The sequence below is a fragment of the Coregonus lavaretus genome (assembly GCF_964263955.1).
Source record: "Coregonus lavaretus genome assembly, contig: HAP1_SCAFFOLD_274, whole genome shotgun sequence".
NCBI lineage: Eukaryota > Metazoa > Chordata > Actinopteri > Salmoniformes > Salmonidae > Coregonus > Coregonus lavaretus.
In genome coordinates, this window is record NW_028167064.1 from 11,052 (window position 1) to 29,241 (window position 18,190).

At 45.5% G+C, this 18,190-nt stretch overlaps 1 protein-coding gene across 1 annotated transcript in view; it reads left to right on the top strand.

Moving 5' to 3' along the window:
- Positions 1 to 945: 945 nt before the first annotated feature.
- Positions 946 to 18,190, top strand: part of LOC311113926 (inositol polyphosphate 5-phosphatase K-like) — a gene marked incomplete at both ends in the record, with an annotated part of 78,486 nt that continues 61,241 nt past the window's right edge. The window contains 3 exons of the mRNA XM_084189201.1: positions 946 to 1,196; positions 1,546 to 1,650; positions 1,755 to 1,863. Coding sequence (XP_084045327.1) covers positions 946 to 1,196; positions 1,546 to 1,650; positions 1,755 to 1,863 — 465 coding nt within the window. The remainder of the gene's footprint in view (positions 1,197 to 1,545; positions 1,651 to 1,754; positions 1,864 to 18,190) is intronic.

Below are 18,190 nucleotides of genomic sequence, written 5' to 3' on the forward strand. Positions count from 1 at the left end.
CATTTGCAAACATTTCTAAAAACCTGTTTTCTCTTTGTCATTATAGGGTATAGGCACTGTATATATTTTTTACAATAATAATAAAACATGAATCTCTCTCTCTCTCTCTCTTAGTAGTAACAGTTGTCAGTGTTATAGAGTAAAGCCAACATATTAAACCTCTTACAGTGTGTGACGCCACTCTAGTGTTGCCCAAGTCCTGAAACAATACCCTCTGTGATTGGGGATCACACACACACACACACACACACACACACACACACACCTTATCACGTGGCTCTCCCCTGTCCTAATCTCACACTTTCTCTTCATCACTCTTTCGCCTGCGTCCCCAAAACTCTGTCGCTCTCAGTCTGTCACTTGCCGGTCACTCAGGCCAGCCAACCAGACACACACAGACAGGGAGTACAGGAAACACAGAGGACAGGACAGAGGACAGGACAGAGGACAGGACATAAAGGCTGTGCAGTTCATTCTGGAACAAGGCCAACTGTTCTGAGGGAGGATCTCCTGGATCTACTGAAAGACAACCCAGATTAGATCATCTCAGAAGATTCGAACCTCCAACTGAGACTGACAGTTTACTGCCAGGAGGAATCCACTAGCAAGCCAATCAACAAGAAGCAGAGAATCACAGACTGGGTTCTGTGAACGATCCAAAGAGGACCTGAAGAGAAAGACGCTGGTCTGAGTGGACCCAACCCACGCCGTTGGTTTAACTTGACGCTAACAGTCCAGCAGCTGGAGACCTCTGGACTGGACCAATCAGAGAAGAGCAAGGAATCTAAACAATCTATCAGAGCTGGAAGACTTTTCTCTTCCCTTCTTTCTCTTGTTCTGCCGACTGTATCCCTCCATCTCACCAACCAACCTCTCTGCCTGCTATCACTCAGAGAGAGAGAAACACACTTACAGTCAGATCTAGCTATGTCTGAGTCAATGAAAATGGCGATGGATGCACTGTGTGTCTCTGACGGGGTAGGGTCGGGGGTCGGGGGTCGTGTGAGGTCAGACAGCACCTCCAGCACGGCGTCCCAGGGGTCAAAGGGCAGACTGCTGCTCCGACAGCGGCTGTCCCAGCTGCTGAACTGTGTGGAGGACCTGAGCTCTGATGATGAGGCTAACGAGGAAGTGTCCCGCACTCTGGATGAAGCCTTTCAGCTCTGTGGACGCATCAGCCCCAGAGACACCTTCAGGTTCACACAGACACGCACACACCCAGAGGGAAGCACACACACACACCCAGAGGGAAGCACACACATACACACACCCAGAGGGAAGCACACACTCACACACACCCAGAGGGAAGCACACACACACACACACCCAGAGGGAAGCACACGCACACACCCAGAGGGAAGCACACACATACACACACCCAGAGAGAGAGAGAGACACACACACCAAGTACCTTAGTAGTTTTAAGTATCAAGGCTGGGTTCTAAGGCTGTGTTCTAAAGCTGGGTTCTGCAAATAACCTTTCTTCTGAAAATACACAGTTTGTTTATTATTTCTCTCTCTCTACTTCCTGCTTGTTTCTGATAGGCTGCACATGGTCACATGGAATGTGGCGACAGCAGAGCCTCCTGGTGATGTCACTTCCTTGCTGCAGCTGGAAGCCCAGCCCGCCACAGACCTCTACGTGATTGGGTGAGATCATGTCTGCTGGACAGCTATTCGATGTTGACTGTAAAATCTGTCTGTTTACTTGTATATAAGTGTATGTTTTATTAAAGTGTGTGTGTGTGTGTCAGTCTTCAGGAGGTGAATGCAGCTCCTCTGCGGTTTCTGTCAGACCTGCTGGTAGAAGACTCCTGGAGCCACCTTCTGATGAACACACTGGCCCATAGAGGCTACATCAAGGTAGTGTGTGTGTGTGTGTGTGTGTGTGTGTGTGTGTGTGTGTGTGTGTGTGTGTGTGTGTGTGTGTGTGTGTGTGTGTGTGTGAGAGAGAGCTGCACCAGTAAGTTGTGAGAAAACAATAGGAGGAATAACTTGGTTCATTCATTCCGGTCCTGTTGCAGGTTGAGAAGACACACACAGGGCCCGTTGTCTCTGTCTAGTATTTATGTAACAGGTCAGATCAGGGCCCGTTGTCTCTGTCTAGTATTTATGTAACAGGTCAGATCAGGGCCCGTTGTCTCTGTCTAGTATTTATGTAACAGGTCAGATCAGGGCCCGTTGTCTCTGTCTAGTATTTATGTAACAGGTCAGATCAGGGCCCGTTGTCTCTGTCTAGTATTAATGTAACAGGTCAGATCAGGGCCCGTTGTCTCTGTCTAGTATTTATGTAACAGGTCAGATCAGGGCCCGTTGACTCTGTCTAGTATTTATGTAACAGGTCAGATCAGGGCCCGTTGACTCTGTCTAGTATTTATGTAACAGGTTAGATCAGGGCCCGTTGACTCTGTCTAGTATTTATGTAACAGGTCAGATCAGGGCCCGTTGTCTCTGTCTAGTATTTATGTAACAGGTCAGATCAGGGCCCGTTGTCTCTGTCTAGTATTTATGTAACAGGTCAGATCAGGGCCCGTTGTCTCTGTCTAGTATTTATGTAACAGGTCAGATCAGGGCCCGTTGTCTCTGTCTAGTATTTATGTAACAGGTCAGATCAGGGCCCGTTGACTCTGTCTAGTATTTATGTAACAGGTCAGATCAGGGCCCGTTGACTCTGTCTAGTATTTATGTAACAGGTCAGATCAGGGCCCGTTGTCTCTCTCTAGTATTTATGTAACAGGTCAGATCAGGGCCCGTTGTCTCTCTCTAGTATTTATGTAACAGGTCAGATCAGGGCCCGTTGTCTCTGTCTAGTATTTATGTAACAGGTCAGATCAGGGCCCGTTGTCTCTGTCTAGTATTTATGTAACAGGTCAGATCAGGGCCCGTTGACTCTGTCTAGTATTTATGTAACAGGTCAGATCAGGACCCGTTGTCTCTGTCTAGTGTTTATGTACCAGGTCAGATCAGGGCCCGTTGTTTCTGTCTAGTATTTATGTAACAGGTCAGATCAGGGCCCGTTGACTCTGTCTAGTATTTATGTAACAGGTCAGATCAGGACCCGTTGTCTCTCTCTTGTATTTATGTAACAGGTCAGATCAGGGCCCGTTGTCTCTGTCTAGTATTTATGTAACAGGTCAGATCAGGGCCCGTTGACTCTGTCTAGTATTTATGTAACAGGTCAGATCAGGGCCCGTTGACTCTGTCTAGTATTTATGTAACAGGTCAGATCAGGGCCCGTTGTCTCTGTCTAGTATTTATGTAACAGGTCAGATCAGGGCCCGTTGTCTCTCTCTAGTATTTATGTAACAGGTCAGATCAGGGCCCGTTGTCTCTGTCTAGTATTTATGTAACAGGTCAGATCAGGGCCCGTTGTCTCTGTCTAGTATTTATGTAACAGGTCAGATCAGGGCCCGTTGACTCTGTCTAGTATTTATGTAACAGGTCAGATCAGGACCCGTTGTCTCTGTCTAGTGTTTATGTACCAGGTCAGATCAGGACCCGTTGTTTCTGTCTAGTATTTATGTAACAGGTCAGATCAGGGCCCGTTGACTCTGTCTAGTATTTATGTAACAGGTCAGATCAGGACCCGTTGTCTCTCTCTAGTATTTATGTAACAGGTCAGATCAGGGCCCGTTGTCTCTGTCTAGTATTTATGTAACAGGTCAGATCAGGGCCCGTTGACTCTGTCTAGTATTTATGTAACAGGTCAGATCAGGGCCCGTTGTCTCTGTCTAGTATTTATGTAACAGGTCAGATCAGGGCCCGTTGACTCTGTCTAGTATTTATGTAACAGGTCAGATCAGGGCCCGTTGTCTCTGTGTAGTATTTATGTAACAGGTCAGATCAGGGTTCGTTGACTCTGTCTAGTATTTATGTAACAGGTCAGATCAGGGCCCGTTGACTCTATCTAGTATTTATGTAACAGGTCAGATCAGGGCCCGTTGTCTCTGTCTAGTATTTATGTAACAGGTCAGATCAGGGCCCGTTGTCTCTGTCTAGTATTTATGTAACAGGTCAGATCAGGGCCCGTTGTCTCTGTCTAGTATTTATGTAACAGGTCAGATCAGGGCCCGTTGTCTCTCTCTAGTATTTATGTAACAGGTCAGATCAGGGCCCGTTGTCTCTGTCTAGTATTTATGTAACAGGTCAGATCAGGGCCCGTTGTCTCTGTCTAGTATTTATGTAACAGGTCAGATCAGGGCCCGTTGACTCTGTCTAGTATTTATGTAACAGGTCAGATCAGGACCCGTTGTCTCTCTCTAGTATTTATGTAACAGGTCAGATCAGTGCCCGTTGTCTCTGTCTAGTATTTATGTAACAGGTCAGATCAGGGCCCGTTGTCTCTGTCTAGTATTTATGTAACAGGTCAGATCAGGGCCCGTTGACTCTGTCTAGTATTTATGTAATAGGTCAGATCAGGACCCATTGTCTCTCTCTAGTATTTATGTAACAGGTCAGATCAGGGCCCGTTGTCTCTGTCTAGTGTTTATGTAACAGGTCAGATCAGGGCCCGTTGTCTCTGTCTAGTATTTATGTAACAGGTCAGATCAGGGCCCGTTGACTCTGTCTAGTATTTATGTAACAGGTCAGATCAGGACCCGTTGTCTCTCTCTAGTATTTATGTAACAGGTCAGATCAGGGCCCGTTGTCTCTGTCTAGTATTTATGTAACAGGTCAGATCAGTGCCCGTTGTCTCTGTCTAGTATTTATGTAACAGGTCAGATCAGGGCCCGTTGACTCTGTCTAGTATTTATGTAACAGGTCAGATCAGGGCCCGTTGTCTCTGTCTAGTATTTATGTAACAGGTCAGATCAGGGCCCGTTGTCTCTGTCTAGTATTTATGTAACAGGTCAGATCAGGGCCCGTTGTCTCTGTCTAGTATTTATGTAACAGGTCAGATCAGGGCCCGTTGTCTCTGTCTAGTATTTATGTAACAGGTCAGATCAGGGCCCGTTGACTCTGTCTAGTATTTATGTAACAGGTCAGATCAGGGCCCATTGTCTCTGTCTAGTATTTATGTAACAGGTCAGATCAGGGCCCGTTGTCTCTGTCTAGTATTTATGTAACAGGTCAGATCAGGGCCCGTTGACTCTGTCTAGTATTTATGTAACAGGTCAGATCAGGGCCCGTTGTCTCTGTCTAGTATGTATGTAACAGGTCAGATCAGGGCCCGTTGTCTCTGTCTAGTATTTATGTAACAGGTCAGATCAGGGCCCGTTGACTCTGTCTAGTATTTATGTAACAGGTCAGATCAGGGCCCGTTGTCTCTGTCTAGTATTTATGTAACAGGTCAGATCAGGGCCCGTTGTCTCTGTCTAGTATTTATGTAACAGGTCAGATCAGGGCCCGTTGTCTCTGTCTAGTATTTATGTAACAGGTCAGATCAGGGCCCGTTGTCTCTGTCTAGTATTTATGTAACAGGTCAGATCAGTGCCCGTTGTCTCTGTCTAGTATTTATGTAACAGGTCAGATCAGGGCCCGTTGACTCTGTCTAGTATTTATGTAACAGGTCAGATCAGGGCCCGTTGTCTCTGTCTAGTATTTATGTAACAGGTCAGATCAGGGCCTGTTGTCTCTGTCTAGTATTTATGTAACAGGTCAGATCAGGGCCCGTTGACTCTGTCTAGTATTTATGTAACAGGTCAGATCAGGGCCCGTTGTCTCTGTCTAGTATTTATGTAACAGGTCAGATCAGTGCCCGTTGTCTCTGTCTAGTATTTATCTAACAGGTCAGATCAGGGCCCGTTGACTCTGTCTAGTATTTATGTAACAGGTCAGATCAGGGCCCGTTGACTCTGTCTAGTATTTATGTAACAGGTCAGATCAGGACCCGTTGTCTCTCTCTAGTATTTATGTAACAGGTCAGAGCAGGGCCCGTTGTCTCTGTCTAGTGTTTATGTAACAGGTCAGATCAGGGCCCGTTGTCTCTGTCTAGTATTTATGTAACAGGTCAGATCAGGGCCCGTTGACTCTGTCTAGTATTTATGTAACAGGTCAGATCAGGACCCGTTGTCTCTCTCTAGTATTTATGTAACAGGTCAGATCAGGGCCCGTTGTCTCTGTCTAGTATTTATGTAACAGGTCAGATCAGTGCCCGTTGTCTCTGTCTAGTATTTATGTAACAGGTCAGATCAGGGCCCGTTGACTCTGTCTAGTATTTATGTAACAGGTCAGATCAGGGCCCGTTGTCTCTGTCTAGTATTTATGTAACAGGTCAGATCAGGGCCCGTTGACTCTGTCTAGTATTTATGTAACAGGTCAGATCAGGGCCCGTTGTCTCTGTGTAGTATTTATGTAACAGGTCAGATCAGGGCCCGTTGTCTCTGTGTAGTATTTATGTAACAGGTCAGATCAGGGTTCGTTGACTCTGTCTAGTATTTATGTAACAGGTCAGATCAGGGCCCGTTGACTCTATCTAGTATTTATGTAACAGGTCAGATCAGGGCCCGTTGTCTCTGTCTAGTATTTATGTAACAGGTCAGATCAGGGCCCGTTGTCTCTGTCTAGTATTTATGTAACAGGTCAGATCAGGGCCCGTTGTCTCTGTCTAGTATTTATGTAACAGGTCAGATCAGGGCCCGTTGTCTCTGTCTAGTATTTATGTAACAGGTCAGATCAGGGCCCGTTGACTCTGTCTAGTATTTATGTAACAGGTCAGATCAGGGCCCATTGTCTCTGTCTAGTATTTATGTAACAGGTCAGATCAGGGCCCGTTGTCTCTGTCTAGTATTTATGTAACAGGTCAGATCAGGGCCCGTTGACTCTGTCTAGTATTTATGTAACAGGTCAGATCAGGGCCCGTTGTCTCTGTCTAGTATGTATGTAACAGGTCAGATCAGGGCCCGTTGTCTCTGTCTAGTATTTATGTAACAGGTCAGATCAGGGCCCGTTGACTCTGTCTAGTATTTATGTAACAGGTCAGATCAGGGCCCGTTGTCTCTGTCTAGTATTTATGTAACAGGTCAGATCAGGGCCCGTTGTCTCTGTCTAGTATTTATGTAACAGGTCAGATCAGGGCCCGTTGTCTCTGTCTAGTATTTATGTAACAGGTCAGATCAGGGCCCGTTGTCTCTGTCTAGTATTTATGTAACAGGTCAGATCAGTGCCCGTTGTCTCTGTCTAGTATTTATGTAACAGGTCAGATCAGGGCCCGTTGACTCTGTCTAGTATTTATGTAACAGGTCAGATCAGGGCCCGTTGTCTCTGTCTAGTATTTATGTAACAGGTCAGATCAGGGCCTGTTGTCTCTGTCTAGTATTTATGTAACAGGTCAGATCAGGGCCCGTTGACTCTGTCTAGTATTTATGTAACAGGTCAGATCAGGGCCCGTTGTCTCTGTCTAGTATTTATGTAACAGGTCAGATCAGGGCCCGTTGACTCTGTCTAGTATTTATGTAACAGGTCAGATCAGGGCCCGTTGACTCTGTCTAGTATTTATGTAACAGGTCAGATCAGGACCCGTTGTCTCTCTCTAGTATTTATGTAACAGGTCAGATCAGGGCCCGTTGTCTCTGTCTAGTGTTTATGTAACAGGTCAGATCAGGGCCCGTTGTCTCTGTCTAGTATTTATGTAACAGGTCAGATCAGGGCCCGTTGACTCTGTCTAGTATTTATGTAACAGGTCAGATCAGGACCCGTTGTCTCTCTCTAGTATTTATGTAACAGGTCAGATCAGGGCCCGTTGTCTCTGTCTAGTATTTATGTAACAGGTCAGATCAGTGCCCGTTGTCTCTGTCTAGTATTTATGTAACAGGTCAGATCAGGGCCCGTTGACTCTGTCTAGTATTTATGTAACAGGTCAGATCAGGGCCCGTTGACTCTGTCTAGTATTTATGTAACAGGTCAGATCAGGGCCCATTGTCTCTGTCTAGTATTTATGTAACAGGTCAGATCAGGGCCCGTTGTCTCTGTCTAGTATTTATGTAACAGGTCAGATCAGGGCCCGTTGACTCTGTCTAGTATTTATGTAACAGGTCAGATCAGGGCCCGTTGTCTCTGTCTAGTATGTATGTAACAGGTCAGATCAGGGCCCGTTGTCTCTGTCTAGTATTTATGTAACAGGTCAGATCAGGGCCCGTTGACTCTGTCTAGTATTTATGTAACAGGTCAGATCAGGGCCCGTTGTCTCTGTCTAGTATTTATGTAACAGGTCAGATCAGGGCCCGTTGTCTCTGTCTAGTATTTATGTAACAGGTCAGATCAGGGCCCGTTGTCTCTGTCTAGTATTTATGTAACAGGTCAGATCAGGGCCCGTTGTCTCTGTCTAGTATTTATGTAACAGGTCAGATCAGTGCCCGTTGTCTCTGTCTAGTATTTATGTAACAGGTCAGATCAGGGCCCGTTGACTCTGTCTAGTATTTATGTAACAGGTCAGATCAGGGCCCGTTGTCTCTGTCTAGTATTTATGTAACAGGTCAGATCAGGGCCTGTTGTCTCTGTCTAGTATTTATGTAACAGGTCAGATCAGGGCCCGTTGACTCTGTCTAGTATTTATGTAACAGGTCAGATCAGGGCCCGTTGTCTCTGTCTAGTATTTATGTAACAGGTCAGATCAGTGCCCGTTGTCTCTGTCTAGTATTTATGTAACAGGTCAGATCAGGGCCCGTTGACTCTGTCTAGTATTTATGTAACAGGTCAGATCAGGGCCCGTTGACTCTGTCTAGTATTTATGTAACAGGTCAGATCAGGACCCGTTGTCTCTCTCTAGTATTTATGTAACAGGTCAGATCAGGGCCCGTTGACTCTGTCTAGTATTTATGTAACAGGTCAGATCAGGGCCCGTTGTCTCTGTCTAGTATTTATGTAACAGGTCAGATCAGGGCCCGTTGTCTCTGTCTAGTATTTATGTAACAGGTCAGATCAGGGCCCGTTGTCTCTGTCTAGTATTTATGTAACAGGTCAGATCAGGGCCCGTTGTCTCTGTCTAGTATTTATGTAACAGGTCAGATCAGGGCCCGTTGACTCTGTCTAGTATTTATGTAACAGGTCAGATCAGGGCCCATTGTCTCTGTCTAGTATTTATGTAACAGGTCAGATCAGGGCCCGTTGTCTCTGTCTAGTATTTATGTAACAGGTCAGATCAGGGCCCGTTGACTCTGTCTAGTATTTATGTAACAGGTCAGATCAGGGCCCGTTGTCTCTGTCTAGTATGTATGTAACAGGTCAGATCAGGGCCCGTTGTCTCTGTCTAGTATTTATGTAACAGGTCAGATCAGGGCCCGTTGACTCTGTCTAGTATTTATGTAACAGGTCAGATCAGGGCCCGTTGTCTCTGTCTAGTATTTATGTAACAGGTCAGATCAGGGCCCGTTGTCTCTGTCTAGTATTTATGTAACAGGTCAGATCAGGGCCCGTTGTCTCTGTCTAGTATTTATGTAACAGGTCAGATCAGGGCCCGTTGTCTCTGTCTAGTATTTATGTAACAGGTCAGATCAGTGCCCGTTGTCTCTGTCTAGTATTTATGTAACAGGTCAGATCAGGGCCCGTTGACTCTGTCTAGTATTTATGTAACAGGTCAGATCAGGGCCCGTTGTCTCTGTCTAGTATTTATGTAACAGGTCAGATCAGGGCCTGTTGTCTCTGTCTAGTATTTATGTAACAGGTCAGATCAGGGCCCGTTGACTCTGTCTAGTATTTATGTAACAGGTCAGATCAGGGCCCGTTGTCTCTGTCTAGTATTTATGTAACAGGTCAGATCAGGGCCCGTTGACTCTGTCTAGTATTTATGTAACAGGTCAGATCAGGGCCCGTTGACTCTGTCTAGTATTTATGTAACAGGTCAGATCAGGACCCGTTGTCTCTCTCTAGTATTTATGTAACAGGTCAGATCAGGGCCCGTTGTCTCTGTCTAGTGTTTATGTAACAGGTCAGATCAGGGCCCGTTGTCTCTGTCTAGTATTTATGTAACAGGTCAGATCAGGGCCCGTTGACTCTGTCTAGTATTTATGTAACAGGTCAGATCAGGACCCGTTGTCTCTCTCTAGTATTTATGTAACAGGTCAGATCAGGGCCCGTTGTCTCTGTCTAGTATTTATGTAACAGGTCAGATCAGTGCCCGTTGTCTCTGTCTAGTATTTATGTAACAGGTCAGATCAGGGCCCGTTGACTCTGTCTAGTATTTATGTAACAGGTCAGATCAGGGCCCGTTGACTCTGTCTGGTATTTATGTAACAGGTCAGATCAGGGCCCATTGTCTCTGTCTAGTATTTATGTAACAGGTCAGATCAGGGCCCGTTGTCTCTGTCTAGTATTTATGTAACAGGTCAGATCAGGGCCCGTTGACTCTGTCTAGTATTTATGTAACAGGTCAGATCAGGGCCCGTTGTCTCTGTCTAGTATGTATGTAACAGGTCAGATCAGGGCCCGTTGTCTCTGTCTAGTATTTATGTAACAGGTCAGATCAGGGCCCGTTGACTCTGTCTAGTATTTATGTAACAGGTCAGATCAGGGCCCGTTGTCTCTGTCTAGTATTTATGTAACAGGTCAGATCAGGGCCCGTTGTCTCTGTCTAGTATTTATGTAACAGGTCAGATCAGGGCCCGTTGTCTCTGTCTAGTATTTATGTAACAGGTCAGATCAGGGCCCGTTGTCTCTGTCTAGTATTTATGTAACAGGTCAGATCAGGACCCGTTGTCTCTCTCTAGTATTTATGTAACAGGTCAGATCAGGGCCCGTTGTCTCTGTCTAGTGTTTATGTAACAGGTCAGATCAGGACCCGTTGTCTCTCTCTAGTATTTATGTAACAGGTCAGATCAGGGCCCGTTGTCTCTGTCTAGTGTTTATGTAACAGGTCAGATCAGTGCCCGTTGTCTCTGTCTAGTATTTATGTAACAGGTCAGATCAGTGCCCGTTGTCTCTGTCTAGTATTTATGTAACAGGTCAGATCAGGGCCCGTTGACTCTGTCTAGTATTTATGTAACAGGTCAGATCAGGGCCCGTTGTCTCTGTCTAGTATTTATGTAACAGGTCAGATCAGGGCCCGTTGACTCTGTCTAGTATTTATGTAACAGGTCAGATCAGGGCCCGTTGTCTCTGTGTAGTATTTATGTAACAGGTCAGATCAGGGCCCGTTGTCTCTGTGTAGTATTTATGTAACAGGTCAGATCAGGGTTCGTTGACTCTGTCTAGTATTTATGTAACAGGTCAGATCAGGGCCCGTTGACTCTATCTAGTATTTATGTAACAGGTCAGATCAGGGCCCGTTGTCTCTGTCTAGTATTTATGTAACAGGTCAGATCAGGGCCCGTTGTCTCTGTCTAGTATTTATGTAACAGGTCAGATCAGGGCCCGTTGTCTCTGTCTAGTATTTATGTAACAGGTCAGATCAGGGCCCGTTGTCTCTGTCTAGTATTTATGTAACAGGTCAGATCAGGGCCCGTTGACTCTGTCTAGTATTTATGTAACAGGTCAGATCAGGGCCCATTGTCTCTGTCTAGTATTTATGTAACAGGTCAGATCAGGGCCCGTTGTCTCTGTCTAGTATTTATGTAACAGGTCAGATCAGGGCCCGTTGACTCTGTCTAGTATTTATGTAACAGGTCAGATCAGGGCCCGTTGTCTCTGTCTAGTATGTATGTAACAGGTCAGATCAGGGCCCGTTGTCTCTGTCTAGTATTTATGTAACAGGTCAGATCAGGGCCCGTTGACTCTGTCTAGTATTTATGTAACAGGTCAGATCAGGGCCCGTTGTCTCTGTCTAGTATTTATGTAACAGGTCAGATCAGGGCCCGTTGTCTCTGTCTAGTATTTATGTAACAGGTCAGATCAGGGCCCGTTGTCTCTGTCTAGTATTTATGTAACAGGTCAGATCAGGGCCCGTTGTCTCTGTCTAGTATTTATGTAACAGGTCAGATCAGTGCCCGTTGTCTCTGTCTAGTATTTATGTAACAGGTCAGATCAGGGCCCGTTGACTCTGTCTAGTATTTATGTAACAGGTCAGATCAGGGCCCGTTGTCTCTGTCTAGTATTTATGTAACAGGTCAGATCAGGGCCTGTTGTCTCTGTCTAGTATTTATGTAACAGGTCAGATCAGGGCCCGTTGACTCTGTCTAGTATTTATGTAACAGGTCAGATCAGGGCCCGTTGTCTCTGTCTAGTATTTATGTAACAGGTCAGATCAGGGCCCGTTGACTCTGTCTAGTATTTATGTAACAGGTCAGATCAGGGCCCGTTGACTCTGTCTAGTATTTATGTAACAGGTCAGATCAGGACCCGTTGTCTCTCTCTAGTATTTATGTAACAGGTCAGATCAGGGCCCGTTGTCTCTGTCTAGTGTTTATGTAACAGGTCAGATCAGGGCCCGTTGTCTCTGTCTAGTATTTATGTAACAGGTCAGATCAGGGCCCGTTGACTCTGTCTAGTATTTATGTAACAGGTCAGATCAGGACCCGTTGTCTCTCTCTAGTATTTATGTAACAGGTCAGATCAGGGCCCGTTGTCTCTGTCTAGTATTTATGTAACAGGTCAGATCAGTGCCCGTTGTCTCTGTCTAGTATTTATGTAACAGGTCAGATCAGGGCCCGTTGACTCTGTCTAGTATTTATGTAACAGGTCAGATCAGGGCCCGTTGACTCTGTCTAGTATTTATGTAACAGGTCAGATCAGGGCCCATTGTCTCTGTCTAGTATTTATGTAACAGGTCAGATCAGGGCCCGTTGTCTCTGTCTAGTATTTATGTAACAGGTCAGATCAGGGCCCGTTGACTCTGTCTAGTATTTATGTAACAGGTCAGATCAGGGCCCGTTGTCTCTGTCTAGTATGTATGTAACAGGTCAGATCAGGGCCCGTTGTCTCTGTCTAGTATTTATGTAACAGGTCAGATCAGGGCCCGTTGACTCTGTCTAGTATTTATGTAACAGGTCAGATCAGGGCCCGTTGTCTCTGTCTAGTATTTATGTAACAGGTCAGATCAGGGCCCGTTGTCTCTGTCTAGTATTTATGTAACAGGTCAGATCAGGGCCCGTTGTCTCTGTCTAGTATTTATGTAACAGGTCAGATCAGGGCCCGTTGTCTCTGTCTAGTATTTATGTAACAGGTCAGATCAGTGCCCGTTGTCTCTGTCTAGTATTTATGTAACAGGTCAGATCAGGGCCCGTTGACTCTGTCTAGTATTTATGTAACAGGTCAGATCAGGGCCCGTTGTCTCTGTCTAGTATTTATGTAACAGGTCAGATCAGGGCCTGTTGTCTCTGTCTAGTATTTATGTAACAGGTCAGATCAGGGCCCGTTGACTCTGTCTAGTATTTATGTAACAGGTCAGATCAGGGCCCGTTGTCTCTGTCTAGTATTTATGTAACAGGTCAGATCAGTGCCCGTTGTCTCTGTCTAGTATTTATGTAACAGGTCAGATCAGGGCCCGTTGACTCTGTCTAGTATTTATGTAACAGGTCAGATCAGGGCCCGTTGACTCTGTCTAGTATTTATGTAACAGGTCAGATCAGGACCCGTTGTCTCTCTCTAGTATTTATGTAACAGGTCAGATCAGGGCCCGTTGACTCTGTCTAGTATTTATGTAACAGGTCAGATCAGGGCCCGTTGTCTCTGTCTAGTATTTATGTAACAGGTCAGATCAGGGCCCGTTGTCTCTGTCTAGTATTTATGTAACAGGTCAGATCAGGGCCCGTTGTCTCTGTCTAGTATTTATGTAACAGGTCAGATCAGGGCCCGTTGTCTCTGTCTAGTATTTATGTAACAGGTCAGATCAGGGCCCGTTGACTCTGTCTAGTATTTATGTAACAGGTCAGATCAGGGCCCATTGTCTCTGTCTAGTATTTATGTAACAGGTCAGATCAGGGCCCGTTGTCTCTGTCTAGTATTTATGTAACAGGTCAGATCAGGGCCCGTTGACTCTGTCTAGTATTTATGTAACAGGTCAGATCAGGGCCCGTTGTCTCTGTCTAGTATGTATGTAACAGGTCAGATCAGGGCCCGTTGTCTCTGTCTAGTATTTATGTAACAGGTCAGATCAGGGCCCGTTGACTCTGTCTAGTATTTATGTAACAGGTCAGATCAGGGCCCGTTGTCTCTGTCTAGTATTTATGTAACAGGTCAGATCAGGGCCCGTTGTCTCTGTCTAGTATTTATGTAACAGGTCAGATCAGGGCCCGTTGTCTCTGTCTAGTATTTATGTAACAGGTCAGATCAGGGCCCGTTGTCTCTGTCTAGTATTTATGTAACAGGTCAGATCAGTGCCCGTTGTCTCTGTCTAGTATTTATGTAACAGGTCAGATCAGGGCCCGTTGACTCTGTCTAGTATTTATGTAACAGGTCAGATCAGGGCCCGTTGTCTCTGTCTAGTATTTATGTAACAGGTCAGATCAGGGCCTGTTGTCTCTGTCTAGTATTTATGTAACAGGTCAGATCAGGGCCCGTTGACTCTGTCTAGTATTTATGTAACAGGTCAGATCAGGGCCCGTTGTCTCTGTCTAGTATTTATGTAACAGGTCAGATCAGGGCCCGTTGACTCTGTCTAGTATTTATGTAACAGGTCAGATCAGGGCCCGTTGACTCTGTCTAGTATTTATGTAACAGGTCAGATCAGGACCCGTTGTCTCTCTCTAGTATTTATGTAACAGGTCAGATCAGGGCCCGTTGTCTCTGTCTAGTGTTTATGTAACAGGTCAGATCAGGGCCCGTTGTCTCTGTCTAGTATTTATGTAACAGGTCAGATCAGGGCCCGTTGACTCTGTCTAGTATTTATGTAACAGGTCAGATCAGGACCCGTTGTCTCTCTCTAGTATTTATGTAACAGGTCAGATCAGGGCCCGTTGTCTCTGTCTAGTATTTATGTAACAGGTCAGATCAGTGCCCGTTGTCTCTGTCTAGTATTTATGTAACAGGTCAGATCAGGGCCCGTTGACTCTGTCTAGTATTTATGTAACAGGTCAGATCAGGGCCCGTTGACTCTGTCTAGTATTTATGTAACAGGTCAGATCAGGGCCCATTGTCTCTGTCTAGTATTTATGTAACAGGTCAGATCAGGGCCCGTTGTCTCTGTCTAGTATTTATGTAACAGGTCAGATCAGGGCCCGTTGACTCTGTCTAGTATTTATGTAACAGGTCAGATCAGGGCCCGTTGTCTCTGTCTAGTATGTATGTAACAGGTCAGATCAGGGCCCGTTGTCTCTGTCTAGTATTTATGTAACAGGTCAGATCAGGGCCCGTTGACTCTGTCTAGTATTTATGTAACAGGTCAGATCAGGGCCCGTTGTCTCTGTCTAGTATTTATGTAACAGGTCAGATCAGGGCCCGTTGTCTCTGTCTAGTATTTATGTAACAGGTCAGATCAGGGCCCGTTGTCTCTGTCTAGTATTTATGTAACAGGTCAGATCAGGGCCCGTTGTCTCTGTCTAGTATTTATGTAACAGGTCAGATCAGGACCCGTTGTCTCTCTCTAGTATTTATGTAACAGGTCAGATCAGGGCCCGTTGTCTCTGTCTAGTGTTTATGTAACAGGTCAGATCAGGACCCGTTGTCTCTCTCTAGTATTTATGTAACAGGTCAGATCAGGGCCCGTTGTCTCTGTCTAGTGTTTATGTAACAGGTCAGATCAGTGCCCGTTGTCTCTGTCTAGTATTTATGTAACAGGTCAGATCAGGGCCCGTTGACTCTGTCTAGTATTTATGTAACAGGTCAGATCAGGGCCCGTTGTCTCTGTCTAGTATTTATGTAACAGGTCAGATCAGGGCCCGTTGTCTCTGTCTAGTATTTATGTAACAGGTCAGATCAGGGCCCGTTGTCTCTGTCTAGTATTTATGTAACAGGTCAGATCAGGGCCCGTTGTCTCTGTCTAGTATTTATGTAACAGGTCAGATCAGGGCCCGTTGTCTCTGTCTAGTATTTATGTAACAGGTCAGATCAGTGCCCGTTGTCTCTGTCTAGTATTTATGTAACAGGTCAGATCAGGGCCCGTTGACTCTGTCTAGTATTTATGTAACAGGTCAGATCAGGGCCCGTTGTCTCTGTCTAGTATTTATGTAACAGGTCAGATCAGGGCCTGTTGTCTCTGTCTAGTATTTATGTAACAGGTCAGATCAGGGCCCGTTGACTCTGTCTAGTATTTATGTAACAGGTCAGATCAGGGCCCGTTGTCTCTGTCTAGTATTTATGTAACAGGTCAGATCAGGGCCCGTTGACTCTGTCTAGTATTTATGTAACAGGTCAGATCAGGGCCCGTTGACTCTGTCTAGTATTTATGTAACAGGTCAGATCAGGACCCGTTGTCTCTCTCTAGTATTTATGTAACAGGTCAGATCAGGGCCCGTTGTCTCTGTCTAGTGTTTATGTAACAGGTCAGATCAGGGCCCGTTGTCTCTGTCTAGTATTTATGTAACAGGTCAGATCAGGGCCCGTTGACTCTGTCTAGTATTTATGTAACAGGTCAGATCAGGACCCGTTGTCTCTCTCTAGTATTTATGTAACAGGTCAGATCAGGGCCCGTTGTCTCTGTCTAGTATTTATGTAACAGGTCAGATCAGTGCCCGTTGTCTCTGTCTAGTATTTATGTAACAGGTCAGATCAGGGCCCGTTGACTCTGTCTAGTATTTATGTAACAGGTCAGATCAGGGCCCGTTGACTCTGTCTAGTATTTATGTAACAGGTCAGATCAGGGCCCATTGTCTCTGTCTAGTATTTATGTAACAGGTCAGATCAGGGCCCGTTGTCTCTGTCTAGTATTTATGTAACAGGTCAGATCAGGGCCCGTTGACTCTGTCTAGTATTTATGTAACAGGTCAGATCAGGGCCCGTTGTCTCTGTCTAGTATGTATGTAACAGGTCAGATCAGGGCCCGTTGTCTCTGTCTAGTATTTATGTAACAGGTCAGATCAGGGCCCGTTGACTCTGTCTAGTATTTATGTAACAGGTCAGATCAGGGCCCGTTGTCTCTGTCTAGTATTTATGTAACAGGTCAGATCAGGGCCCGTTGTCTCTGTCTAGTATTTATGTAACAGGTCAGATCAGGGCCCGTTGTCTCTGTCTAGTATTTATGTAACAGGTCAGATCAGGGCCCGTTGTCTCTGTCTAGTATTTATGTAACAGGTCAGATCAGGACCCGTTGTCTCTCTCTAGTATTTATGTAACAGGTCAGATCAGGGCCCGTTGTCTCTGTCTAGTGTTTATGTAACAGGTCAGATCAGGACCCGTTGTCTCTCTCTAGTATTTATGTAACAGGTCAGATCAGGGCCCGTTGTCTCTGTCTAGTGTTTATGTAACAGGTCAGATCAGTGCCCGTTGTCTCTGTCTAGTATTTATGTAACAGGTCAGATCAGGGCCCGTTGACTCTGTCTAGTATTTATGTAACAGGTCAGATCAGGGCCCGTTGTCTCTGTCTAGTATTTATGTAACAGGTCAGATCAGGGCCCGTTGTCTCTGTCTAGTATTTATGTAACAGGTCAGATCAGGGCCCGTTGTCTCTGTCTAGTATTTATGTAACAGGTCAGATCAGGGCCCGTTGTCTCTGTCTAGTATTTATGTAACAGGTCAGATCAGGGCCCGTTGACTCTGTCTAGTATTTATGTAACAGGTCAGATCAGGGCCCATTGTCTCTGTCTAGTATTTATGTAACAGGTCAGATCAGGGCCCGTTGTCTCTGTCTAGTATTTATGTAACAGGTCAGATCAGGGCCCGTTGACTCTGTCTAGTATTTATGTAACAGGTCAGATCAGGGCCCGTTGTCTCTGTCTAGTATGTATGTAACAGGTCAGATCAGGGCCCGTTGTCTCTGTCTAGTATTTATGTAACAGGTCAGATCAGGGCCCGTTGACTCTGTCTAGTATTTATGTAACAGGTCAGATCAGGGCCCGTTGTCTCTGTCTAGTATTTATGTAACAGGTCAGATCAGGGCCCGTTGTCTCTGTCTAGTATTTATGTAACAGGTCAGGTCAGGGCCCGTTGACTCTGTCTAGTATTTATGTAACAGGTCAGATCAGGGCCCGTTGTCTCTGTCTAGTATTTATGTAACAGGTCAGATCAGGGCCCGTTGTCTCTGTCTAGTATTTATGTAACAGATCAGATCAGTGCCCGTTGTCTCTGTCTAGTATTTATGTAACAGGTCAGATCAGGGCCCGTTGACTCTGTCTAGTATTTATGTAACAGGTCAGATCAGGGCCCGTTGTCTCTGTCTAGTATTTATGTAACAGGTCAGATCAGGGCCCGTTGTCTCTGTCTAGTATTTATGTAACAGGTCAGATCA